The 25930-nt window shown below is 41.4% G+C and overlaps 1 protein-coding gene across 4 annotated transcripts in view; it reads right to left on the reverse strand.

Moving 5' to 3' along the window:
* Positions 1-4552: 4552 nt before the first annotated feature.
* The window catches only part of AASS (aminoadipate-semialdehyde synthase), a 79179-nt gene continuing 57801 nt past the window's right edge, over positions 4553-25930 (reverse strand). For all 4 annotated transcript variants that reach the window (XM_040259522.1, XM_040259521.1, XM_040259524.1 and 1 more), the window contains 6 exons: positions 19323-19490; positions 11032-11127; positions 8753-8868; positions 8027-8115; positions 7323-7499; positions 4553-5582 (listed from right to left, as the gene is read on the reverse strand). In XM_040259522.1, the coding sequence (XP_040115456.1) occupies positions 5464-5582; positions 7323-7499; positions 8027-8115; positions 8753-8868; positions 11032-11127; positions 19323-19490 (765 nt within the window). In that variant the 3' untranslated portion in view covers positions 4553-5463. The remainder of the gene's footprint in view (positions 5583-7322; positions 7500-8026; positions 8116-8752; positions 8869-11031; positions 11128-19322; positions 19491-25930) is intronic.

Raw genomic sequence — 25930 nt, forward strand, 5'->3', positions numbered from 1 at the left:
GTTTGTGTTTGCTTGTGGAGTACTGAGGCATGTGTAGAAAAAAATTATGGATATGTTCCCTCTGAAATGATGGACGTAAAAAAAGGTTGATGGGATGGGACAGTGTATAGAGTTGATTCCCAAACTGTGCAGTAAGGCCCACAGGAAACAGAATTGAACATCTGAGCACCGCAGAGCAGTGTGTACTTATTTGGTTCTTGTTATTCAGTCACTCAGTCGTGTCTGACTCTTTGTGACCCCATAGACTGTAGCCCACCTGGCTCCTCTGTCCATGAGATTCTCCAGGCAAGAATACTGCAGTGGGTACCCATTCACTTCTCCAGGCGATATTCCCGACCCAGGGATCTCCTGCATAGCAGGCAGATTCTTTACTATTTGAGCCACCAGGAAGCTTCAAGTTAGGACTTAACTCTGTGTTTTGTATTTCCTGTTAATTAAGTAAAATTAAGAATGAGTGTTAGGACTAAAAGAAAATTGGAAATAGGAAGTTATTAGATTAGCTGCCAGTGACTAACAAATATTTCTTCAGAACAGGCAGCTTTTCTCACTGGATCCTTTCCAGTAGAATTCAAGTCTGGTCAATATATTTCCAATACAATCACCAAATGTAAACCATTGTAAAGAAGACTAATCTATACAAAAGATAAGACTAGCTACCTGCATGGCTATGCAAATTGTGCATTGCATCTGCTGAGGAGCTAATCAAAGCACAAACATTGAATATGTATTAGGATATGTATTTAATACAGTTAATATTTATTATAATGTTATGATTAATATGACTTTTTCCATTAGACGATAAGTATATTGTTCTAATTTACATATTTGATGACAGTTTTTTCACAGAAGTACCTATGAGTACTTTTCTCTAATTCTCAAAAAGGCCTCATTTGGGCTAGTGGTAACCCTAACAACCCATGGTAAGGGAGGTTTTATAAACAGAGATCTTCCCAAATTTTATAAAGTATCCTGGGTTTTTGAATGCTGATCAAATTTCGGTAGTACATCTTGTCACTTTAGGCAAGTCATTTATCTTCGTGAGACATATTTTCTCTTCTGTAAAGTCAGAGCTGGCTTAATGATAATTTTGGTCTCTTCTCTATAACCACTTTACAACTCTCCTTATGGAGCAGATACATCTGTGACTTGCCTGAGAGGCATGGATCCTTGAGGAGTCTTCCAAATGTATCCAAAACATTGAAAAATATCTCAGAGCTAAAATATCATTATCTTTAATGTAAATTTCAAGCAAATTATTATTGAAAAGAGTATTGCGAAAAAAAAGAAAAACTAGTATTTTTTAACATCTGCATAAATCAGGCTCTTACATTCTCTCAGACCCTTTATAACCATGCTGTGGGTTATTGTTGTCCTCAGTTTGTGGAAAAGGAAAGAGCTAGTATGTGGTAGAAGCAATCACACTGCTTCTCAGAGGAACTTCTAGTGTCTCATGAGTCTAGGACAAGGATAACTGGAAATACCAGTTTTGTCTGGAGGAGGCCAAAAATGGTAGAAAAATCTGGAAGATGTGAGCATTAAGCCTATCAAAAGATTTAGACCAGGGATTCACAAATGTAGCTCTAGGGCTAAATACTTGTAATTGTAATCTATCCATCCATACCCAGATCCTACCACCACCACCTTTACTACTGAAATCCTTGCTGGACAGCTTTAATTGGAGGATAATTGCTTTACAATGTTGTGTTGGTTTCTGCTGTACAACACGGATCAGTCATATATATATATATCCACTTCCTCTTGAACCTCCCCCCATCCCACCTCTTAGTCATCACAAAGCACTGAGCTGAGCTCCCTGTGCTATACAGTAACTTCCCACTAGCTATCAATTTTACACACACATATATATATATGTCAATACTACTCTCTCAATTTGTCCCATCCTCTCCTTCCCCCACTGTGTCCCCACAACTGTTCTCTACATTTGCGTCTCTATTCCTGTCTTGCAGATAGGTTCGTCAGTACCATTTTTCTAGACTCCACCGGTATGCTTTAGTATATGACTTGTTATTGAGAGCCAATGCAGTGTTTCTATCTACCTTTACTCAAGCTTACTGACATTTCCTTTTCTAGCACTAGATCCTCCTCTTCAATCCTACCCCTTTATCACTTAAAGCCCAAACCATGTTATCTTAGTGGGTTCCCCTCCCATGCTAGTTCCCTAGTTCCCATGTTATCTGAGTGCTCTTCCAGACTGCAAGTGGAATCAATGCAACACAACGTTGTTGATGTTCGGTTGCTCAGTCGTGTCCGACTCTCTGTGACCCCATGGACTGCAGCATGCCAGGCTTCCCTGTCCTTCACCATCTGCCAGAGCTTGCTCAAACTCATTGAGTCAGTGATGTCATCCAGTCATCTTGTCCTCTGCTGTCTCCTTGTCTTCCTGTCTCTGTCTTTCCCAGCATCACAGTCTTTTCCAATGAGTCAGCTCTTCACATCAGGTGGCCAAAGTATTGAAGCTTCAGTTTCAGCATCAGTCCTTCCAATGAATATTCAACACAAGCGTTATCTCCTAACTGATTATTAAAATCAATGTTGTAATTTAAAAAAAAAAACTGCCATAACAGATATGTTTTTACTTACTTATAGATTATTGATCTCTACATAATTATTTTTGACAAGTGGGACCAGGCCTTAATCAACTTTGATCCTTTTCAAATAGCGTAGATATTTTCTCAACTGCCCTATGTCCCAAGTATCATACCTGCTTATTTTGACAGCAGAATTAGTTTCATATGCCAGAATATGAGCACAGTCTCCCAGAAGGTTTAATTTATATCCCTCAAGGAGGGATATAAATTATCTCCTTCAAGGAGGGATATAAATTATCTCCTTCAAGGAGAAAAATAAAATTTTATTTGTACAACTTGATAAATAATTCTCACCCCATGCAATTCACACAAAGTGCACAATTCTGTAGTTTTTAGTATAGTCACAGAGTAGTACCTCCATGACCACAACATCAGTTCTATAACATTTTCATCATCTCCCTCCCCAAAACCCCAAATTCGTTAGCAGTCACTCCCACTTCTCCCCAATATCCCCCAGCCCTAGGTAACCACTAATCTACTTTCTCCATATAGAGATTTAACAATTCTGGACATTTCATACAAATCAAATCACACAATATGTGGCTTTTCCTGCCTGGCTTCTTTCACTTGAAGTTTATCCATGTCATGGCCATGTATGAGTACCCAGTTTCTTTTTAATTGCTGAATAATATTCCATTGTCTGGATATGCCACATTTTGTTTATTATTTGATGGTTATTTGACTTGTTTTTATTTCTGGCTGTTATGAATAATACCACTATAAACATCTGTTTACAAGTGGTGTGGATGCATTTTCATTTTTTTCTATAGCTAAGAGTGGAATTACTGGATAATATGGTAAAAGTGAGGTTACTCAGACATGTCCAACTCTTTGCAACCCCATAGACTGTAGCGTACCAGGCTCCTCCGTCCATGGGATTTTCCAGGCAAAGGTACTAGAGTGGGTTGCCATTTCCTTCTCCAGAGGATCTTCCTGACCCAGGGATCGAACCCAGGTCTCCCACATTGCAGGCAGACACTGTACTGTCTGAGCCACCAGGGAAGCCTCACCCTTCACCAGGGATAATATGGTAATTCTATGTTTAACCATTTGAGGAACTGCCAAACTGTTTCTCCAAGCAGCCATACCATTTTATATTTCTACCAGCAGTTTATGAGGGTTCCAATTTCTCCACATTTTCACCAACACTTACTGTTTTTTCACAATAGCTATCCAGGTGACGTTGAAGGGCTCTCATTGTAGATTTGACTTCTATTTCCCTGATAGCTGACGTGTGTTAAGCATCTTTTCCTGTGCTCAGTGGTCTTTTGTATATCTTCTTTTGAGAACTGTCAATTCTGATCCTTTATCCTTTTTTTTTAATTAGGCTCTTTGACTTTTTATTGAATACAATAGTTCTCTATCTATTCAAGTTCTTCTCTTACCTGATACACAGTTTGCAACATTTTCTCATTCTGTGGCTTGTCTTTTGCCTTCTTGATGGTATTCTTTAAAGCACAGAAGGTTTTAATCATGATGATATCCAATTTATCTATTTTCTTCCTTTTGTTGCTCGTGCTTTGGTGTCATTTATTTCAGAAGCCATTGCCTAATCCAAGGTCAGGAAGATTTACCCCTGTGATTTCATCTAAAAGTGTTACAGTGTTTGCTCTTATATCTGGGTATTTGGTCCATTTTGAGATAAGTTTTATATGTGCTCTGAGGTAGGGAGTCCAACTTTATTCTTTTGCATGTGGATATCCAGTTATTTCAGCACCATTTGATGAAAAGACTTATTTTTCTCAACTGAATTGTCTTAGCACCTTTTTCAAAACTCAATAAGCATTATTTCTGAACTCTCATTTTATTCCTATTCTACACTTTTTAAGAATTGTTTTCTTAATATCATTTTTGCTTTATTCATTGATACTGTGTACCAGTACAATCAATTTTTGAATGTAATCCTGCAACTGATGAACTCATATATTAGATCTAATGTTTTCTTAGATTATTCTTTTGTATTATCTATGTATAAGATTATACCATCTGCAAACAGAGATAGTTTTACATCTTTCTTTCTAATATGGATGTCTTTTATTTCATTTTCTTGCCTAATTACCCCATCTAGACCTTCCAGTACAAGCTGAATAGAAATGGCATGAGTGTACATCTCTGTCTTGTCCCTGATTTCAGGGGAGAATCTGTCAGTCTTTCATCATTGAGTACGATATTAGCTCTGGGTTTTTCATAGGTACACTTTATCAGGTTAAAGAATTCCCTTCTATTCCTATTTTGTTGAGTGTTTTTTTATCACAAAAGGATGTTGGATTTGTTAGATTCTTTTCCTACGCCTAATGAGCTGATCCTGTAGATTTTGATTTAATCTTACCTATTCCTTTTCTAAACATTAAAGAGGAAACTATCAGAAATGTCACTTTCTTAAATCATAATTTTACAAAAAGGCACAAAATAGCATTATTGCAAAAGCTTGTAGACAGGTAATCTAGAAACATCCAGCTGAATCTGTCTGAAAAACAAAAGCAAAACAAAAGTAAAGCTGTGTGAAGAAATCTTCTTCTTACTAAAAAGATAAAAACTTCATCTGCTAATTATAGGAAAATATATTCTTGTAAGAAAAAAAGTTGCATAATAAGTTAACAAGAGGTACAAGCATTATCACTTTTACATACACATGAAAAAAATACATGATAGAATTATTAAAGCTCTTTGATAATTAGTGGCATTTCTTATAACAAATGTTTTCATATTAAAATAGAGATATTTCAAAAACACCATTGTATTGACATATCAAAACATATCATGCTTCATGTTTTAAAATATCACATTAACAAGCATGTTTACTGCACAGAAGTTCAGAGCTGTGTTGGCTGGGAAGATAAAATATAATTCTCAATTATAGTTTGATTTTGCTCTGTGTAGTATACATAATGCCTTCTGCTTTAATTCGCTCCAATATTGGTCCATAGATCTCCTTTGAAAAGGGTCCCATCAGGCCTTTAGCTTGAATTTCACCTAGAAAAAAGTAAGTTTGAAGTTACCATTTTAAAGGTGGTAAGAACGGTTAATTTCTATAGCAAGAATTACCATATAGCAGTAAACTCCAAGTTAATGAATTGTTGGCAGCCTAGGGATTTTTTTTTAATAGCAGCTTAAATATCTCCTACTAAATTATTACGAAATCAACACACTGTAAGGGGTTCATGGAAAGCACAGCTGAACTTAGGGGCTGAGTCTGAGTTTATACACCTAACTGCATTAACTACCAGATCAGAGAAAAAAAGTATAAGAAGAAACAAACTTGTAAACCTAACTGGTCTGATTTGCTGATGTCATTTTTTAACACCAACACAATGAAATTACACCAATCTGAGGGAATTCCCTGGCGGTTCAGTGGTTAAGACTCCACACTTCCACTGTAGGAGGCATAGGTTTGATTCCCAGTCTGGGAACTTAGATCCTACATGCTGCATGGTATGGCAAAAATATATATATATATATATATCTGAAACCAATCTGGTAACTTGGGCACTGGCATCTGTTAGGATGGCTGAAAGAATAAATTTGGGCACTTTCCTTAAAGGCCATGATGACCTCATCCCACATCACTTCTTCACTATAGTTCCTCAATAACTAGCAGGTAGTTTAACTGGATATAGACTAACATTCCCTCGTGGCTCAGTGGTAGAGAATCCACCTGCCAGTGCAGGAGACACAGGTTTGATCCCTGGCCCGGGAAGATGCCCTGGAGAAGGATATAGCAAACCACTCCCGTATTCTTGCCTGGAAAATTCTACAGACAGGTGAGGGGGGGAGTGGGCTGCAGTCCATAGGGTCACAAAGAGTTGGACACAACTTAGCAACTAAACAACAACAATATGCTACTATAGATATATCTTCTGTTTATTTCACATTTATATGCTTTGATGTTTTTTATTCCCTTCACACCTTTACAAGGACATAATGAGGTGCTATATTCAGAGATAATGCTTACTGAAAGCATATATGACCTTAAGGAAAGTTGAAATTTGAATTCTTTTAGTTCAAAACATATACTGAACATTGATAGTATATTGAGATATGAGGATTAATAAAACATGGCTTATATTTTTGAAGATCTGGAAGTGACTACCATCTGCTATTTCAGTGTTGCTGCTGCTGCTGCTGCTAAGTCACTTCAGTCATGTCTGACTCTGTGTGACCCCATAGATGGCAGCCCACCAGGCTTCCCCGTCCCTGGGATTCTCCAGGCAAAAACACTGGAGTAGGTTGCCATTTCCTTCTCCAATGCATGAAAGTGAAAAGTGAAAGTGAAGTCACTCAATACAAAAAAGAAAAAAAAAGGAAAGAAAAGAAGGCAGTTAATATTCCCTGGGGACCCCTTCTAAGTGGTAGGAGGTTTATGTATTATTTCACTTCGATGTCATACAACCCTATGAATTGGTGATGACAATTTCCCCACTTTACAGATGAACTCTGATGCAGAGATTCTAAGTAACTGGCATTCCCTCACTCAGCCATCTTGGGGCTTACATGGAACAGAAATCAGGTCTAACTCCAAAGCCCATGTTTTTTACTCACCACAGGGTGATATCCCAGTCAGCCAGAACTTGGATCTTCTGAACTGGCTCACTTTTAGTGAAAGCCAGTGTCATACTGAAGACTAATTATTTGATTAGTCTTGGTGTCATCCAGGTGTTGAATGACTTGGAGATAACATGGAGACAGAGTTGGTCCTTCAATGAAAGAACTTACCATCAAGTAGCATCTTGGCTGCCATAGCAGTAGGTAACCCCACAGTTTTAGCCATGGCTGAAAAACCATTGACATCCCCATAAACCACAAGATCAATAGTTTTATTTTCTAAATGTCCAGAAGGATGTCTGATTCCAAAGCTGTCTCTCATCACAATCATATCTTTCTCTCCAGGACCTTAAAATTAATAAATACACATTTGAAAATGTCATTATCATTACAACTCCAATACCATATTTCATCCCCCTGCTCCTCCCCTTCTGCTTTGAAGTTTTCCTTCCCATTATGTATATCCTTAAATAATTAGATATACTGTTCTGTAGCCCAAAGGACAAATTAATAATTCAAGGAAATGATAACTCTGACCAGATTCCTCTGTGCAGACTGGTCTCCCTATAACCCAGTTACAGACATGAGAGTACTGCTGGAGAGGCCATCCCCTCTTCTCCCCAGAATACTGCTTCAGCATTCCCTTAATGTGTCAAAAATTAAAAGTAAAACTAATAGTGGTTTCCTTTGCCAGGTTTTCAAGTTCACTCTTACTTAGTAGTTCTCTTATTCTTCCCTCTGGAGAAATAGCCCTAGTGCTCTTTCCCTCACATCACGTTTGTCCATTCCCACTGTGTGACTCTTGCCCTCCAATCTAATTCACTGGCTCTTAAGATCCTTCTTCTGGGATGTTCAGCTCACAGCCTATGGCCTACCATAGGAAAGTTTCACGGCCAGATGCTTGGAGAGGGCGTCCACAAGAGACTCAGCCTGAGGGACTTGTTCATCCCCAAGTAGGCCCAACCTGAGAAGAATAAGAGATGGCTGCGTTAATTCCAAGACCTACATATACGCTCACTTGGGAAGCAGAAGGGAACACTCATTGGATTTCATCTTGAAAGGGCAGAATTGTAAGATGACAGCTCAAGTTATAGGACTCCCAAGTTACTGTAAAATAATAACAGTAATGTTTTCACCTTTAGAATCATCCCCAGACTCTCCCATGAGTGCTGCCTGGAGCCAGACCTGACATACCGTCAGTGCACACTGTTGCCAAGCATCTCCTGAAATTAACTTACAGGTTGGTTGTCCCATGTGAAGGATACCAGCAGAATGTGTATTTTAAAGTAGTTAAAGAAGAGTAGGAGAATCTCCTACAGGAGAGAAAAAATGCCCCACCTTTCTTGAAAACTGAGTAGTGATGTTTCTCAAAAATAAGTATTTCCCAAGTTATAATTGCCATTGAATTCCTCTCTACATACTTTTTAATCCCCTTATGAACATAGTATGTGGTAATCTCTCTACAATGGGCCAACATTAGAGCAGCAAGTTCATCAAAGACAATGTGAAATGTCTGTTTCTATCTTGACCTTTCTTTGACTAGAAAGAACTAAGTGATCATCGATCCAGTGTTTTGCCTTAGGTTGACTGTGCGTGCCTACCATTCGAGAGCCTCCAGCTGGGTTGTGTCTCCTCCCAGTTTCTTAAAGACAGCTTCCTTAAGCACATCACATTTGGAAGAGGATGAAATCCCAACTAGATCACAGAGGAGTTCTTTCTGGTTAGAAAAACAAAGATACAACTTCTATGTTCCAAATAGAATAAAAAGTAAGTTTAGAGATTATCCTAGGAAGACACTGGACCTCAAATTGTAAATTAGAGATAATTAGAAACAGTAAATTGTGGTGCACACATGTGCATACATATGTCTGCACACCTACACATCAATAAATGCATGGTATTTTAGAATGATATTTCAGTGATAAAAATGAGTCATACACCAAATCAACACCAAAAGACTAATATCGTATTTATGATCACTTTGCCTGCCTTTGCAGATCCTCTTCATCACCTTTCACCCATTATCCCTCGCCCTCCAGAAGTCTAGGATTTGGTATTCTTGTTTTGGCCAGGATAGAGTGGAAGGATCTTTGCTGTGGTTGCTAGTAGCAACCACGATTCTTTTGTAAGTTCAGGAAATGAGGGAGATTGTGCAGATAATAAAATCTCAAAGGAAGAACAGTTAAAAGGTGGTCATAGCTTTTCCACTTTCTAAACAAGACTTTCTCCAGGCTGTGCTCTAGATTAAAGATCAACAAGCTTGCTCGGCAAGGGAAGAAGAAGGTGAGACAAATGGGAAGAGTGGTCCATAGCTCATAGCCTATGGCTTACCATAGGAAAGTTTCATACTGCATATACACTACCGTGTGTAAAATATACCTAGCAGGAAGTTACTATATAGCACAGGGAGCTCAGTTTGGTGCTCTGTGATGACCTGGGTAGGGGGATGGGGGTTGGTAGGGAGAGATGAGAGGGAGAGGATATATGTATACATGTAGCTGATTTACTTTGTTGTACAGCAGAAACTAATACAACACTGTAAGGCAATTATCCTTCAATTAAAAATCAAAAACCTTCCCACAAAGAGGAAAAAAAAAACTAGTTCACAGACCAAATTGAGCTCACCACCTGGTTTTGTAAATAAAAACTTTTATTGAAATATAGTCATGCTCATTTTTTTATGAGCAGTCTGAACTGAGTAGTCTGACAGAGACCATGTGACCCATAAAAGCCTAAAATAGTTACAATCTGGTCTTTTACCAAAAAAACAGTTTGCCAGCCCCTGTTCTAGACTGTAGCTGCCAAGATAAGGGGACCAGCCCCAAGAACGCTGGTACCAACCTTCCCAATCAAATTGCCTCAACATCATATTCATTCCATGGATATTTATTCACTTCTGTCCAACAAGTTAATTTATGAAAGCTGAAACTCTCATATACACAAAAAATGAGAATTTAAAAGCAACCAGCTAATAAGAATACCACAGCTTCACTGGGAGACTTATGGGATTAGCAGTACAGATTCTTATCTCCTTGGGACAGATTTCTGGCATCTCTATTGAAATATGGGCATGTTAATTTAAGGTGGACAACCGGTTGGTAACAAATTAATTCTTGGCAGTTAGTGGAAGCTTTATTTTACATTCAGTTCCAAGTCTCCAGGGCTTCCCTTATAGCTCAGCTGATAAAGAATCCACCTGCAATGCGGGAGACCTGGGTTCGATCCCTGGGTTAGGAAGATCCCCTGGAGAAGAGAAAGGCTACCCACTCCAGTATTCTGGCCTGGAGAATTCCATGGACTGTATAGTCTATGGGGTTGCAAAGAGTCAGACACGACTGAGCGACTTTCACTCATTCCAAGTCTCCAAAGTTCTTTCTAACCCTGAGACTCTAGGATTTAAATACAATACAGATATGTGCATAAACTCAGTACTTAAAAACTCAAATTCCTCATGGTTACAAATGGTCAAATGAAAGACCTAATTTGGGCATTGGGAATCAGTTCTGGAATACCACCAGGAGCTCTCCTGCCTTCCCAGGTTCAGGAGGCCCTAGTTTAACTCTCATCAATGTGGCCAGCACTTAGACAAGCGGCAGAGCCCAGAGCCCAATGCAGAGGGCAAGCCCATCTCTCTCAGGGCTGAGGGGGCAATCAAGTGGTACAAGTTGCTACAGCAAATAGGCCCCATGGGTCAGCCTCCTTGTCCCCTCCACCCTCCCAAAATAGTGAAGGGAAAGGGGGCTTTGGAACTAGGACTTAACTTCCTTCACATATACCATAGGATGGGTTCTTTGCTGGTCAAAACCCAGGTTCAAACCTGACCATTTCAGAAGGCATTTCTGAAGAGCAGCAGACAATGTGTAATTCCAGAGCCACTCACCCAGGTGAGCGGATTGGCATCAGGTTGAAGGGCAGGAAACGCATCTCTGTTTATGAGACCCAGCTTCACAAATCCACTCAAAGCTTTGGCATACCCCTGTAACAAGAGTTGGTAAGCAACACATGAAAATGTCTTTAAAATTGTTTTTTAATTCTTTTGAAGAATCTATCTTCATAATTCACTTAGAAAACTGACAGAAGATAGCCATTTGTATTGCTAGCATTGATGCAGCCACCCTTTGGTTCAAACCAAAATCAGTAGTGTAACAACCATTCCACTGGTTTACTTAAGAGAACTTGCGAAACAGGGTCTTTACTTTTTCTTGGTAACGTGAGTGGTGCTTTTCTGACAGCATAAAAGCAAATTTCCTCTTGTGTTACACACTCAGATCAGCAGAATTATATTTAACAGAACACTTGTCCTCTCTTTTATAATGGAAGAAGGAGCATGTAAGAATATCCCCCAAAGCAGAAAATCCATTCCACTCCTTGAGTCATTATTCTAATGCAAATAAGGAGCAGGGGAAAAAGTAAGAATTCGAAATTTCTAAAATGTCACCACTGATAGAAATTCCTCATGGGTCCTTCATTCTTGTAGGACAGGCCAAAGTTCTTGGCATAAAACCCATGCCAATACACCCCTCTAGCCCAACTCAACTAATGATCTTCTCCACCACTCACATTCCCTAAATAAGCTTCTGGGCTCTTCCAGAGACATGGGCCTTGGTGCACACTGCCTGTGCCTGGAATGTGGTAACACCTCTTTATCACCTATGAAATGTTTACTCTTAAGACCCAGTTCAGTGCATCTGAACTTACCGCTAGGTAAGTGGGCACTCCCTTCTGCTCTGGGTTCCTGCAGTATTTTGTGCATACCTTTACAATGGCACTTAACACAAGCTGTAATTCACTGTCTATTCAGCTGCTGAACTGTAGGCATAGAAAGTATGTGTGTCCTTCGTCCCCATGCCCTCACCCCATTATCCATCATCCAGTATGCTAAAGCAAAAACAAATGACAGAATGCATGGATTCTGAATGGTAATAAAGTGAAGGAAGATCATAATGTATGTTCTCTTGGGAGCAAATCATGGTAGGGGGAGGGTGGAATGAGAAAGTCAAAATAAGGGGCTTTATAGCCACTGCAGTTAGAGAGAAAGAAACAGAGAGAGAATAGAAGGATGAGGAAGAAGAGGAGGAAGAAGAGAAAGGCAGGAAATTATTTCAGAAAGCAATAAAGTTATTAAGATATAGTTTCTGTTGCCATTGGATATTTCACCATTTAATGTGTGGATTTGCACATTTCTGTACTACTCAAACTGTTCAAAGGTTACTGAAAGAATTCACATTCATTTGCTCTAACCCAGTGTAAATACAGTTCAAAGAGGAGAAACAAAAAAGCAGTAATTCCAGCTTGCTTCTAGGATCTGATAAATGCCGGAGTGCTTTTCTTCCAAAATCTCAGATACTGAGATGTGTTTGAGCTATTTCTCAATCTCAGAAATATACTTTTACGGTGATCTCTTGAGATGAATTTATTATGTATATTCACTTATCAGTAAGTCCTTAGCAAATTACTCTGCTTAGGGCTGAGGCCACAGACATGAAATATGCATTCCCAACCCATGAAGACACTACAGTCCAAGAGAAGGCTCCAATAAGACAACTGAATAAGACCTGGTCCGTAGAGAGCAAAACCACAACCACCAAAGACTGCCCTACAATGGGCTATCATAGCTATGGGAGCACCAAGGAGGAGGACTCACATAGACTGGGGGGAGGGGAGTCAAGGAGAGCAGTTAAGATACCATGAGAAGGTGATATTAAGCTGGGTCTAGAAGGACTCATGTGATAAGCAGGTGCAGGGAAAAAGTCAAAGTCTCCCGATCATATTTGGGTGACAGGGTCTCATCTCTAACACTGGAAAGAACATTCTGGCTACTTGAAGGGTTGCTGACATTGCTTAGGGTGGTGGCCCTCATGGATACGAACTCTGTGACATCTTTCATTCTCTCAGATTCGGTGGGGTGGTTCTCACCCCTACACATTCTTGAGAGCTTTAGTTTATTCTTAAATCCCTCAAAATCCTCTATTTTGGGGTCTATACATTTGACCAGAGATTATATACCTAAAGTTATCAGATGCTTAGGGGTGGTGACTGAGAGCACCAGGCTGCGATGGCGCAGGAGCGGCCAAGAGGAGCTATCCCACATCCGAGGTCGGGGCGGCGGCCGAGAGGAGCTACCCCACGTCCAAGGACCTGTGGCTGCGTGGGCGCAGGAGGGCTGAGAGGAGCTACTCCACGTTCAAGGTCAGGAGGGCAACCTCGTCCAAGGTAAGGAGCAGTGGCTGCGCTTTGCTGGAGCAGCCATGAAAAGATACCCCACATCCAAAGTAAGAGAAACCCAAGTAAGATGGTAGGTGTTGCCAGAGGGCATCAGAGGGCAGACACACTGAAATGATAATCACAGAAAACTAGCCAATCTGATCAAATGGACCACAGCCTTGTCTAACTCAATGAAACGAAGCCATGCTGTGTGGGGCCACCCAAGAAGGATGGGTCATGGTGGAGAGGTCTGACAGAATGTGGTCTACCAGAGAAGGGAATGGCAAAACCATTCAGTATTCTTGTCTTGAGAACCCCATGAACAGTATGAAAAGGCAAAATGATAGGATACTGAAAGAGGAACTCCCCAGGTCGGTAAGTGCCCAATATGCTACTGGAGATCAGTAGCATAGAAATAGTAGGAATAACTCCAGAAAGAATGAAGGGATGGAGCCAAAGCAAAAACAATACCTAGTTGTGGATGTGACTGGTGATGGAAGCAAGGTCTGATGCTGTAAAGAGCAGTATTGCATAGGAACCTGGAATGTCAGGTCTGTGAATCAAGGTAAATTGGAAGTAGTCAAATAGGAGATGGCAAGAGTGAACGTCGACATTCTAGGAATCAGCGAACTAAATGGACTGGAATGGGTGAATTTAACTCAGATGACCATTATATCTACTACTGTGGGCAGGAATCCCTCAGAAGAAATGGAGTAGCCATCATGGTCAACAAAAGAGTCCAAAATGCAGTACTTGGATGCAATCTCAAAAACGAAAGAATGATCTCTGTTCATTTCCAAGGCAAACCATTCAATATCATGGTAATCCAAGCCTATGCCCCAAGCAGTAACGCTGAAGAAGCTGAAGTTGAATGGTTCTATGAAGACCTACAAGACCTTTTAGAACTAACACCCAAAACAGATGTCCTTTTCATTATAGGGGACTGGAATGCAAAAGTAGGAAGTCAAGAAACACCTGGAGTAACAGGCAAATTTGGCGTTGGAGTACAAAACGAAGCAGAAAGTGAAAGAAAGTGAAAGTGAAATCGTTCAGTCATGTCCAACTCTTTGCAACCCCATGGACAATAACCTACCAGGCTCCGCGGTCCATGGGATTTTCCAGGCAAGAATACTGGAGTGGGCTGCCATTTCCTTCTCCAGGGATCTTCCCAACCCAGGGAATGAACCCGGGTCTCCTGAATTGCAGACAGATGCTTTACTGCCTGAACCACTAGGGAAGCCCAAAATGAAGCAGGGCAAAGGCTAATAGAGTTTTGCCAAGAGAACACACTGGTCATAGCAAACACCCTCTTCCAAAAACACAAGAGAAGACTCTACACATGGACATCACCTGATGGTCAACACCAAAACCAGATTGATTATATTCTTTGCAGCCAAAGATGGAAAAGCTCTATACAGTCACCAAAAACAAGACTGGGAGCTGACTGGCTCAGATCATGAACTCCTTACTGCCAAATTCAGACTTAAATTGAAGAAAGTGGGGAAAACCACTAGACCATTCAGGTATGACCTAAATCAAATCTGTTATGATTATACAGTGGAAGTGAGAAATAGATTTTAGGGACTAATCTGATAGACAGAGTGCCTGATGAACTATGGACGGAGGTTCATGACATTGTAGAGGAGACAGGGATCAAGACCATCCTCATGGAAAAGAAACGCAAAAAAGCAAAATAGCTGTCTGAGGAGGCCTTACAAACAGCTGTGAATAGAAGAGAAGCGAAAAGCAAAGGAGAAAAGGAAAGATATAAGCATCTGAATGTAGAGTTCCAAAGAATAGCAAGGAGAGATAAGAAAGCCTTCCTCACTAATCAATGCAAAGACACAGAGGAAAACAACAGAATGAGAAAGACTAGAGACCTCTTCAAGAAAACTAGAGATACCAAGGGAAAAGTTCATGCAAAGATGGGCTCAATAAAGGACAGAAATGGTATGGACTTAACAGAAGTAGAAGATGTTAAGAAGAGGTGGCAAGAATACACAGAAGAACTGTACAAAAAAGATCTTCACGACCCAGATAATCATGATGGTGTGATCACTCACCTAGAGCCAGATATCCTGGAATGTGAAGTCAAGTGGGCCTTAGGAAGCATCACTACGAACAAACCTAGTGGAGGTGATGGAATTCCAGTTGAGCTGTTTCAAATCCTGAAAGATGATGTTGTGAAAGTGCTGCACTCAATATGCCAGCAATTTGGAAAACTCAGCATTGGCCACAGGACTGGAAAAGGTCAGTTTTCATTCCAATCCCAAAGAAAGGCAATGCCAAAGAATGCTCAAACTACCACACAATTGCACTCATCTCACACACTAGTAAAGTAATGCTCAAAATTCTCCAAGACAGACTTCAGCAATATATGAACCATGAACTTCCAGATGTTCAAGCTAGTTTTAGAAAAGGCAGAGGAACCAGAGATCAAATTGCCAACATCTGCTGGATCATGGCAAAAGCAAGAGAGTTCCAGAAAAACATCTATTTCTGCTTTATTGACTATGCCAAAGCCCTTGACTGTGTGGATCACAATAAACTGTGGAAAATTCTGAAAGGGATGGGAATACCAGACCACCTGAACTGCCTCTTGAGAAACCTATATGCAGGTCAGGAAGCAACAGTTAGAACTGGACATGGAACAACAGACTGGTTCCAAATAGGAAAAGGAGTATGTCAAGGCTGTATATTGTCACCCTGCTTATTTAACTTATATGCAGAGTACATCATGAGAAACACTGGAGAAGGCTGGAGGAAGCACAATCTGGAATCAAGATTGCTGGGAAAAATATCAATAACCCCAGATATGCAGATGACACCACCCTTATGGCAGAAAGTGAAGAGGAACTAAAAAGCTTCTTGATGAAAGTGAAAGAGGAGAGTGAAAAAGTTGGCTTAAAGCTCAACATTCAGAAAACTAAGATCATGGCATCTGGTCCCATCACTTCATGGGAAAGAGATGGAGAAACAGTGGAAACAGTGTCAGACTTTATTTTGGGGGCTCCAAATTCACTGCAGATAGTGATTGCAGCCATGAAATTAAAAGGCGCTACTCCTTGGAAGGAAAGTTATGACCAACCTAGATAGCATATTAAAAAGCAGAGACATTACTTTGCCAACAAAGGTCCATCTAGTCAAGGCTATGGTTTTTCTAGTGGTCATGTATGGATGTGAGAGTTGGACTATGAAGAAAGCTGAGCACTGAAGAATTGATGCTTTTGAACTGTGGTGTTGGAGAAGACTCTTGAGAGTCCTTTGGACTGCAAGGAGATCCAACCAGTCCATTCTAAAGGAGATCAACCCTGGGTATTCTTTGGAAGGACTGATGCTGAAGCTGAAACTCCAATACTTTGCCTACCTCATGCGAAATGTTGACTCATTGGAAAAGACCCTGATGCTGAGAGGGATTGGAGACATGAGGAGAAGGGGATGACAGAGGATGAGATGGCTGGATGGCATCACTGACTCGATGGACATGAGTTTGGGTAAACTCTGGGAGTTGGTGATGGACAGCGAGGCCTGGCGTGCTGTAGTTCATGGGGTCACAAAGAGTTGGACACCACTGAGCAACTGAAGTGACTAAACTGACTAACTGATCAGATAGTCCTGACTCCTGAATCCCCTGAAAGAAATAGTCCCTACTTACCATCTTAGAAGAAGAAAACAGAATCAAGAATCTGCCAGAGCTGGGGAGGGCATGACTTCACTTCCCACTAGAATTTGTCCTGTGTCTAAAGGCTTATGAAACGTCCATAGTTCTTCTGTCTACTTAAGATGTTATCACTGACAATTCATTTAGTTCCCAGATAGTGAGGAAATCACCCTCATGAGAGCACAGGTTCCAGGAAATCTCACAGGGCAGTGAGATCTGAAATCAGATCCCTAAGTTTTAGAGATCTATGTATCTTAGCTATGTTAGTTATAGAGGGTTGACTATGTACCCTTCATAATTCTTGGCCACTCAGGACCTCAAAGACCTCATGTGAATCTTTGCACCTGTAAGTAGTTAAGGATTTCAGTATTTAGGGTGGATCCTAAATACCGTGACTGGTGTCCTGGTAAGAAGAGGACAGGACACAGTAACATAAGCAAAAGAAGATGATATGAAGATGGAGGCAGAGATGGGACCAATACGTCTACAACTTAAAGAACACCAAGAACTAACTGCCTGCAATCACTGGAAGTGAGGTGAGAGTGGCAAGAGAAGGTTTCAAAACTTCCAGAAGACCCAAACCTTGCACACACTCTGTTGAGAGGATACATTTCTGTTGTTAAAACTTTCATAGTGATTTGTTATAACAGCCCTAGGAAATCATTATCAGTTCAGTTCAGTTCAGTTCAGTTGCTCAGTCGTGTTGGACTCTTTGCGACCCCATGAATCAGCATGCCAGGCCTCCCTGTTCATCACCATCTCCTGGAATTCACTCAAACTCATGTCCACCGAGTTGGTCATGCCATCCAGCCATCTCATCCTCTGTCGTTCCCTTCTCCTCCTGCCCCCAATCCCTCCCAGCATCAGAGTCTTTTCCAATAAGTCAACTCTTTGCATGAGGTGGCCAAAGTACTGGAGTTTCAGCTTTAGCATCATTCCTTCCAAAGAACACCCAGGACCAATCTCCTTTAGAATGGACTGGTTGGATCTCCTTGCAGTCCAAGGGACTCTCAAGAGTCTTCTCCAACACCACAGTCCCAAAACATCAATTCTTCGGCACTCAGCATTCTTCACAGTCCAAATTCACATCCATACATGACCACTAGAAAAACCATAGCCTTGACTAGATGGACTTTTGTTGGCAAAGTAATGTCTCTGCTTTTGAATATGCTATCTAGGTTGGTCATAATTTTTCTTCCAAGGAGTAAGTGCCTTTTAATTTTATGGCTGCAATCACCATCTGCAGTGATTTTGGAGCCCCCCAAAACAAAGTCTGCCACTGTTTCCAATGTTTCTCCATATATTTGCCATGAAGTGATGGGACTGGTTGCCATGATCTTAGTTTTCTGAATGTTGAGCTTTAAGCCAACTTTTTCACTGTCCTCTTTCACTTTCATCAAGAGGCTTTTTAGTTCCTCTTCACTTTCTGCCATAAGGGTGGTGTCATCTGCATATCTGAGGTTATTCATATTTTTCCCAGCAATCTTGATTCCAGCTTGTGCTTCTTCCAGTCCAGCGTTTCTCATGATGCACTCTGCATATAAGTTAAATAAGCAGGGCGACAATATACTGCCTTGATGTACTCCTTTTCCTATTTGGAACCAGTCTGCTGTTCCATGTCCGTTCTAACTGTTGCTTCCTGACCTGCATATAGACTTCTCATTATACTGATTGTCTTAATCTGGTCACACTTGTAACTATTCTTCTGTGATTCAAAAAATGTGTACTGGACATTCATATTTATGGTCGTAGTATCTACACTCTATTTTGTGGTAAAAAAAAAAACACTTAAGATTTGCTTTGGGGAAGGTGACACTGATTACATTATCAGCTCTGGGGGTGAAAAACAAGGGCCAAAGCTGACTGGCACCTTTTTTTGCACTGATCTCAGGGGCCCACGAGATAAAAACTTTACTTTTGACTCTGAAGATGTAGTTTTCATTCTCACTGGATTTGAACCTAAGATCCTGCTACCATCCCTCCATTCTGTGAGACAGGAGACACAACCAAAGCTTGAAGGAAGAGCTGAGAGGTGAACAGAAACCAAGTCCCCATGAGGTCACTGGACCCCCAAACCTGAGTACATCTGAAGCTAGCCCTCCACCTTCCCCCACACTTCTCATGAGTCAAAAACCATTTTTCTTCCAGCCGTGTTATCTCCTGAAACAATGATTCCAAAGAGTTCTCAGAAAACAGACTCCAATCTGGTTTATCATCTTAATTATTTTGATTATGAAGAAAAATTACATGCTTGCATTACTTACATCCAAACGGTCAACCTGTTCATCTCAAATAGAGCCACTTACCTTGTACCTCAGTGTCCCTCGTAATAAAGTGTGAGCAGATGGAATGCCATAAATCTCAGCATACTTCGTACTGTCTCTGTTAGGATAACCTTCCAAATTTAATCCAGGGAAATAATCCATGGGAGTGACTGAATCCAGAAAGGAGACACCTCCTACAGCATTCACAACCTGGGGAACATTGAAAAGGCATGTGTGGAGTTAAAACAGTGGATTCTCTCTTTGGACTTATCTTCATCCTTCATATATATATTAAAAAATCAGCTTTTACAAAAAAAAAAAAAAAGCAATAGGTGATTTGAAAAAAATATTTTAATGGCTTCCCTGCTGGCTCAGGTGGTAAGGAATCCACCTGCAACGCAAGAGACCTGGGTTCAATTCCTGGGTTGGGAAGATCCCCTGGAGGAGGGCATGCAACCCACTCCAGTATTCTTGCCTGGAGTCCATGGGGTCACAAAGAGTCAGAAATGACTGAGGAACTAACACTCACCCTGGTCAACATCCCATGTTCTACTTGTTCAACTAATAACTTGAATTCACAAGGGCATTGTTCTTCCAAGCTTTAAAATCTGACTTAAAGCATTTCGCTTTTTACTAAGATCTTGTTTCTGATTTCCCCTCGCCCCTGGATAAGATGACACTGAATTATGTCCCCTAGAGTTCTGTTTTTAAATAGGCAAGACGCTATACGAACAGATACTCAAGGTGCCTTCTGTGTTCACATAGAAATGGCCACATTCTCACTCTGCTCTTTCTCTTCACTCCCATCCCCCGTCTTGAATGCTACATCAGGTACCATTCACATTCATTCACACCTGGCATTTCTGTAGCACCTGCTATGTGTGTGCCAGGATGGTACCTGGGAATAGAACAGTGATGAGTAAGACTCAGCTCCTGCCTCCACACACTCCTTTCTTCACTGCGCAAACCTTTACTTAATGTCCACCAAGACCCGGGAGCAGCACTAGAGCAGCAATAAGACACTCACAGCCTAGACCAGTCAAGCAGCCTGTGGATGTCGGGGAAGGGAGGGGAGGCGACACGCTCTCACAAGGACAATGCAATGAACACACCGTGAGACTCCAAAAAAAACCTAAATAAATAAAAATGCCACCTCCTGATCTTACTGCTGGTGAGAAATTACAACATTGATCCCAAGCTCTTCTGGTGTCCCAGGAATCCTCTTTCCTACACCTCTCCCTGCATCACACACAATCAAGATGCAGTGAAGGATTTTTTTCCCTTTCATCTTGAATAAGGGGCTAAATTCTTCTTTCAACTTGTGAGGCAGGTGATCATCCCTGAGGTCATGGAAAACATTCTGGAGGAATACAATCAGAACTGAGCATCCTGGTGGAATTAGACTCGGTCCTGCTCCCATCCCTGGAAACAATCTCTGACCACGTCTGAGAGCTTCACAAAACAACACTGTTCGAGGGAGCTGGCGATGGACTTTTGGATGGAGTCTGGGGAATTTGCTCAAAGGAGCCTCTGGCTAAACATAATGCTTCGTGAGGTTTATTTGTAGGGAGGTTTGATGTGTGTCTTGGTATGAAGGGGGAAATGGAAACATATGTATATAGAACTGAAGTCCCAGGAGGAAATGGGCAGTTCTGACCTCAGAGTCAGGCCTGGTGGGGTCTCCACAGTCAAAGGCTCACTTTAGGGACTTCCCTGGTGGTCCTGTAGTTAAGACTCTGCCCTGCCACTTCAGGGGGCAGGGGTTTGATCCCTGGCACGGCTATTTAAAAAAAAAAGCCTCACTTTAAACAGCATCAAGCACCATCAAAAATTCCAAGAGGGAGAATCTGAAGGAAGTGAGGAATGCTTTTAGTTTAATTTTCTTGTGAAACTCTTCTGAACTTCACAGTAAACATTTCCCAAATGCACTTTTCTTTAGAGAAAACTTCTTCCATCAGGATTCTAAATTTTTTTTAAAGTCTAATAAATAGGCAAATGTTAACTTTTAGAGTCTTCTCACCTACCTCTCTTCTACAAGCTATGGCAATTCTAAAATTTGGCTACATGTTTGAAGGTTAGGGATTTTTAAGAAAAAGCCAATAAAGAGCACTCTGTTCCAGCACTGTACTAGTCAGAAATAAATCAGCTGGTTCCTAAGTCTGTCATGAAATCCTTATAAGGAAAATAGGGCAATATAAGCTGAATGGTAATGATCAATTTAGTGATTGAAATGGAAGCAACTGGACCCCAACATTACTGGATAATTTGGTATCAATTCAGAGTTGTCTTTCCAGTGACCTATCATGTTACTTATTCAGAAGCCCTGTCTTGTATGACTCGGACAAGAAAGAAAGACATACTTATCTATTTGGCAGAGAATGTGCATTTTTTTTTTCTGACTCAAAAACAATTACATCCAAGATCCACTTCCAGCAGAGACACTGGCTCATTACTGCTGGTGTAGGCTGCTCTAAGTGCAAGACTTCCCCACATGTCATGCACACTGACATGTCTCCCAGCCACCGAGGACCACTGACAATAAGCTTGACTGCTAAACCAACAATACATTTAACACAAGCAGTACACAAACAAGCATTTATGCAGGGCCCACTGTGTGCCAGGTGCCTTATATACATAACCTTTAATCCACACAATAACCCATTTTTCAGAGGTGAAAACTGAGGCTGGGACAGTCACTCAGAGGCAGATTTAAACACACGTCTATTTGAATTTCATTTCATGCAAAGATGGGCAAAATAAAGGACAAAAATGGTAGGGACCTAAGAGAAGCAGAAGATATTAAGAAGAGGTGGCAAGGATACACAGAAGAACTATACAAAAAAGATCTTCCTGACCCAGACAACCACGATGGTGTGATCACTTATCTAGAGCTAGACACCCTAGAATACAAAGTCAAGTGGGCCTTAGAAAGCATCACTATGATCAAAGCTAGTGGAGGTGATGAAATTTTAGCTGAACTATTTCAAATCCTAAAACATGATGTTGTGAAAGTGCTGCACTCAATATGCCAGCAAATTTGGAAAACTCAGCATTGGCCACAGGACTGGAAAAGGCTAGTTTTCATTCTAATCCCAAAGAAAGGTAATGCCAAAGAATGTTCAAACTACCGCACAATTGCACTCATCTCACATGCTAGCAAAGTAATGCTCAAAATTCTCCAAGCTAGGCTTCAATAGTACTTGAACTGTGAACTTCCAGATGTTCAAGCTGGTTTTAGAAAAGGCAGAGGAACCAGAGATCAAACTGCAAACATCTGTTGGATCATTGAAAAAGCAAGAATTCCAGAAAAACATCTGCTGCTGCTGCTAAGTCACTTCAGTCGTGTCCGACTCTGTGCAACGCCATAGACAGCAGCCCACCAGGCTCCCCTGTCCCTGGGATTCTCCAGGCAAGAATAATGGAGTGGGTTGCCATTTCCTTCTCCAATGGATGAAAGTGAAAAGTGAAAGTGAAGTCGCTCAGTCGTGTCCGACTCTTACCGACCCCATGGACTGCAGCCTACCAGGCTCCTCCATCCATGGGATTTTCCAGGCAAGAGTACTGGAGTGGGGTGCCATTGCCTTCTTTGATTATGCCAAAGTCTCTGACTATGTAGGTCAAAACAAACTGTGGAAAATTTTTAAAGAGATGGGAATACGAGACCACCTGACCTCCTTCCTGAGAAATCTGTATGCAGGTCAGAAAGCAACAGTTAGAACTGGACATGGAACAACAAACTGGTTGCAAATCCAGAAAGGAGTACATCAATGCTTATATTGTCACCCTACTTATTTATCTTATATGCAGAATATATTATGTGAAATGCCAGGCTGGATGAAACACAAACTGGAATCAAGATTGCCAGGAGAAATATCAATAACTTCAGATATGCAGATGACACCACCTTTATGGCAGAAAGTGAAGAAGAACCAGAGTCTCTTGATGAAAGTGAAAGAGGAGAGTGAAAAAGCCGACTTAAAACTCAACATTCAAAAAACTAAGATCATGGCATCCGGTCCCATCACTTCATGGCAAATAGATGGGGAAACAATGGAAAAAGTGACAGACTTTATTTTGGGAGCCTCCAAAATCACTGCAGATGGTGACTGCAGCCATGAAATTAAAAGACACTTGCTGCTTGGAAGAAAACCTATGACCAACTTAGCATTATTAAAAAGCAGAGACATTACTTTGCCAACAAAGGTCCATCAAGTCAGAGCTATAGTTTTTCCAGTAGTCACGTATGGATGTGACAGTTGGACCACAAAGCCGAGTGTTTAAAAATTGATGCTTTTGAAGTGTGATGTTGGAGAAGACTCTTGAGAGTCCTTTGGACTGCAAGGAGATCCAACCAGTCCATTCTAAAGGAGATCAGTCCTGGGTGTTCATTGGAAGGACTGATGCTGAAGCTGAAACTCCAGTACTTTGACCACCTGATGGGAAGAACTGACTCAATGAAAAGACTCTGATGCTGGGAAAGACTGAAGACAGGAGGAGAAAGGGATGGCAAAGGATGAGATGGTTGGATGGCATTATCAACTCGATGCACATGAGTTTGGGTAAACTCCAGGAGTTGGTGTTGGACAGCGAAGCCTGGCATGCTGCAGTCCATGGGGTCACAAAAAGTCGGATATGACTGATCAACTGAATGAAACTGAAATATTTGAATCCATAATCCGTGTTCTTTCTACTATACCATTTGTTGCTGTTTAGTCACTAAATCGTGTCCATCTCTTTTGTCACCTCAGGGACTATAGCCCACCAGGCTCCTTTGTCCATGGAATTCTCCAAACAAGGAACTGGAGTGGAAAGGTTTCCATTTCCTTCTCCAGGGCATCTCCCCAACCCAAGGATTAAATCCATATCTCCTGCATTGGCAGATGGATTCTTTACCACTGAGGGATTTCATAGAGATTCAATACCCCTACTATACCATACTGTCCCCTTAATGGTGCTCATTTGTGGATCAATGTTTTGAGAAGGATATTGATGAACCAGGTCCAGCATTCCTGATCATGCCAGTGGTGATGCACCTGAAAATTGCATTAAGAATGGCTGCAGGCTTGGAGAGCAGCAGCTACAAAGAGGAGGCTGGGTGCTGAAGTCAAGGGAGTGGCAGGCAATAGAGACAGAGGCAGAAAGCCCATCTCAAAGCTCTGTTTGCAGAACAAACACAATCCTTACTTATAGTATGTGTTTTGCTTGTGAGTGACTTGGGAGAGGAGGCTGAAGGAGATGGTGGCATAGCTCTGCCACGTCACCCCCAGATGCCATCAATGTTCCACCACCCATGGAGGGAAGACAACTCAGAGCAGACACAATCACTGTCTCCAAACGTGTGCGAGGAAATCAGATGTGTTGGAAACAGGATTAGAAGTTAGAAGTGAACAATAGTACCGGTAATAGAGCTCGTGGTCCTACATCCTTGCAGTAATTTCCAGTGAGAAACATCCTAAATCCTAGGCTGCTGCCTGAGTTGCTGGAAAAGCTTAAGGTTTTTATTTCAAGCAGAAGCCAGAGAAGCCACCCGGCTCTGCCGTGATGATTCTGTGAATTATGTAAGGCCTGCTCCATGGCAGAAGGTGATGGTGACAGAGAGGATGGAGGAACAAGAGAGGCTTTGAGAAGTCTAACAATCCAGGTTAGGAGATAGACTGATGCACTTGACTCGCTGAGTGAATAATACAGCATCCAGAAAGTTCTTAGACACAGACAATCAAAGTGTGGGAGTTCAGACAAGAGAATAGTTAACAGGGGCTGGAGTGGTCAGGACAAGCTGCAGTCACAAGAGGAGACCTTGAGAAAAGTATCATTTTAGCAAAGAAAAGAAAGGCATCGTGTTTTCTCTTGGTGTCCTCCACAGTGTCAGGGAGATGCAAAAAAGCACTCTTCTTTCACAAAAGGAGTTCAGGGTGAAAGGGAAAAACTTCAAATTCAACAAATACAACTTCTACTGCCTGAAAACAACCTCTTGCTTTCCCTGATTTCTCATCACCATTTATTTCTTTACGCAGCTAATATCTGCTGGGGACTTAAGACATGCCTGACAATCTGCTGTTAAGCAGAGTGTAATCTATATGACCTCACAGAGCCCAACTGCAAGAACCCTGCAAGGCTGGTGTGATTATGTTTATCTTCAGGCAGGGAACCCAAAGCTCAGAGAGATGAAATGATGGCTTGAGTACTGCCCAGCCAGCAAATGGCAGAGCTAGAGCACCATGCCAGGCCCCCTGGCATCAGGCTCCCTGCTCTTTCTGTTGCACATATTGCTCTCCACTGACCTTCTCCTTGCTACAATCTTTATCTGGCCATATTATCTTATCTGACAATAAGCATTTTGAGCAACGGTAGCAAGAATTCTTCTTGCATTCATATGTAAGTTTATATCAAGTGTGGATCAGTCTCTGATCCACACAGCAGAAGGTGGAAGGGGCTGTTGACACACAACAGGAGATCGGCAGTTGTGTAGAAAAGGATGTGTGCCTGGTAGAACCTCAGACGGGGGCCCAAGCCTTCATTATTTGTAGACCTGGAGAACTAGATGGAACTTTAGTGTCCACCATCAGGACACTGATGCCCAGTTGACCTTTACAACTGCATGGTCTTTGGTGACACTCAGGGATATCAGCACTTGGACCAGAACCTAGGGA

This window comes from Oryx dammah, unplaced genomic scaffold (assembly GCF_014754425.2).
Source record: "Oryx dammah isolate SB20612 unplaced genomic scaffold, SCBI_Odam_1.1 HiC_scaffold_18, whole genome shotgun sequence".
In the NCBI taxonomy this organism is placed as follows: Eukaryota; Metazoa; Chordata; class Mammalia; order Artiodactyla; family Bovidae; genus Oryx; species Oryx dammah.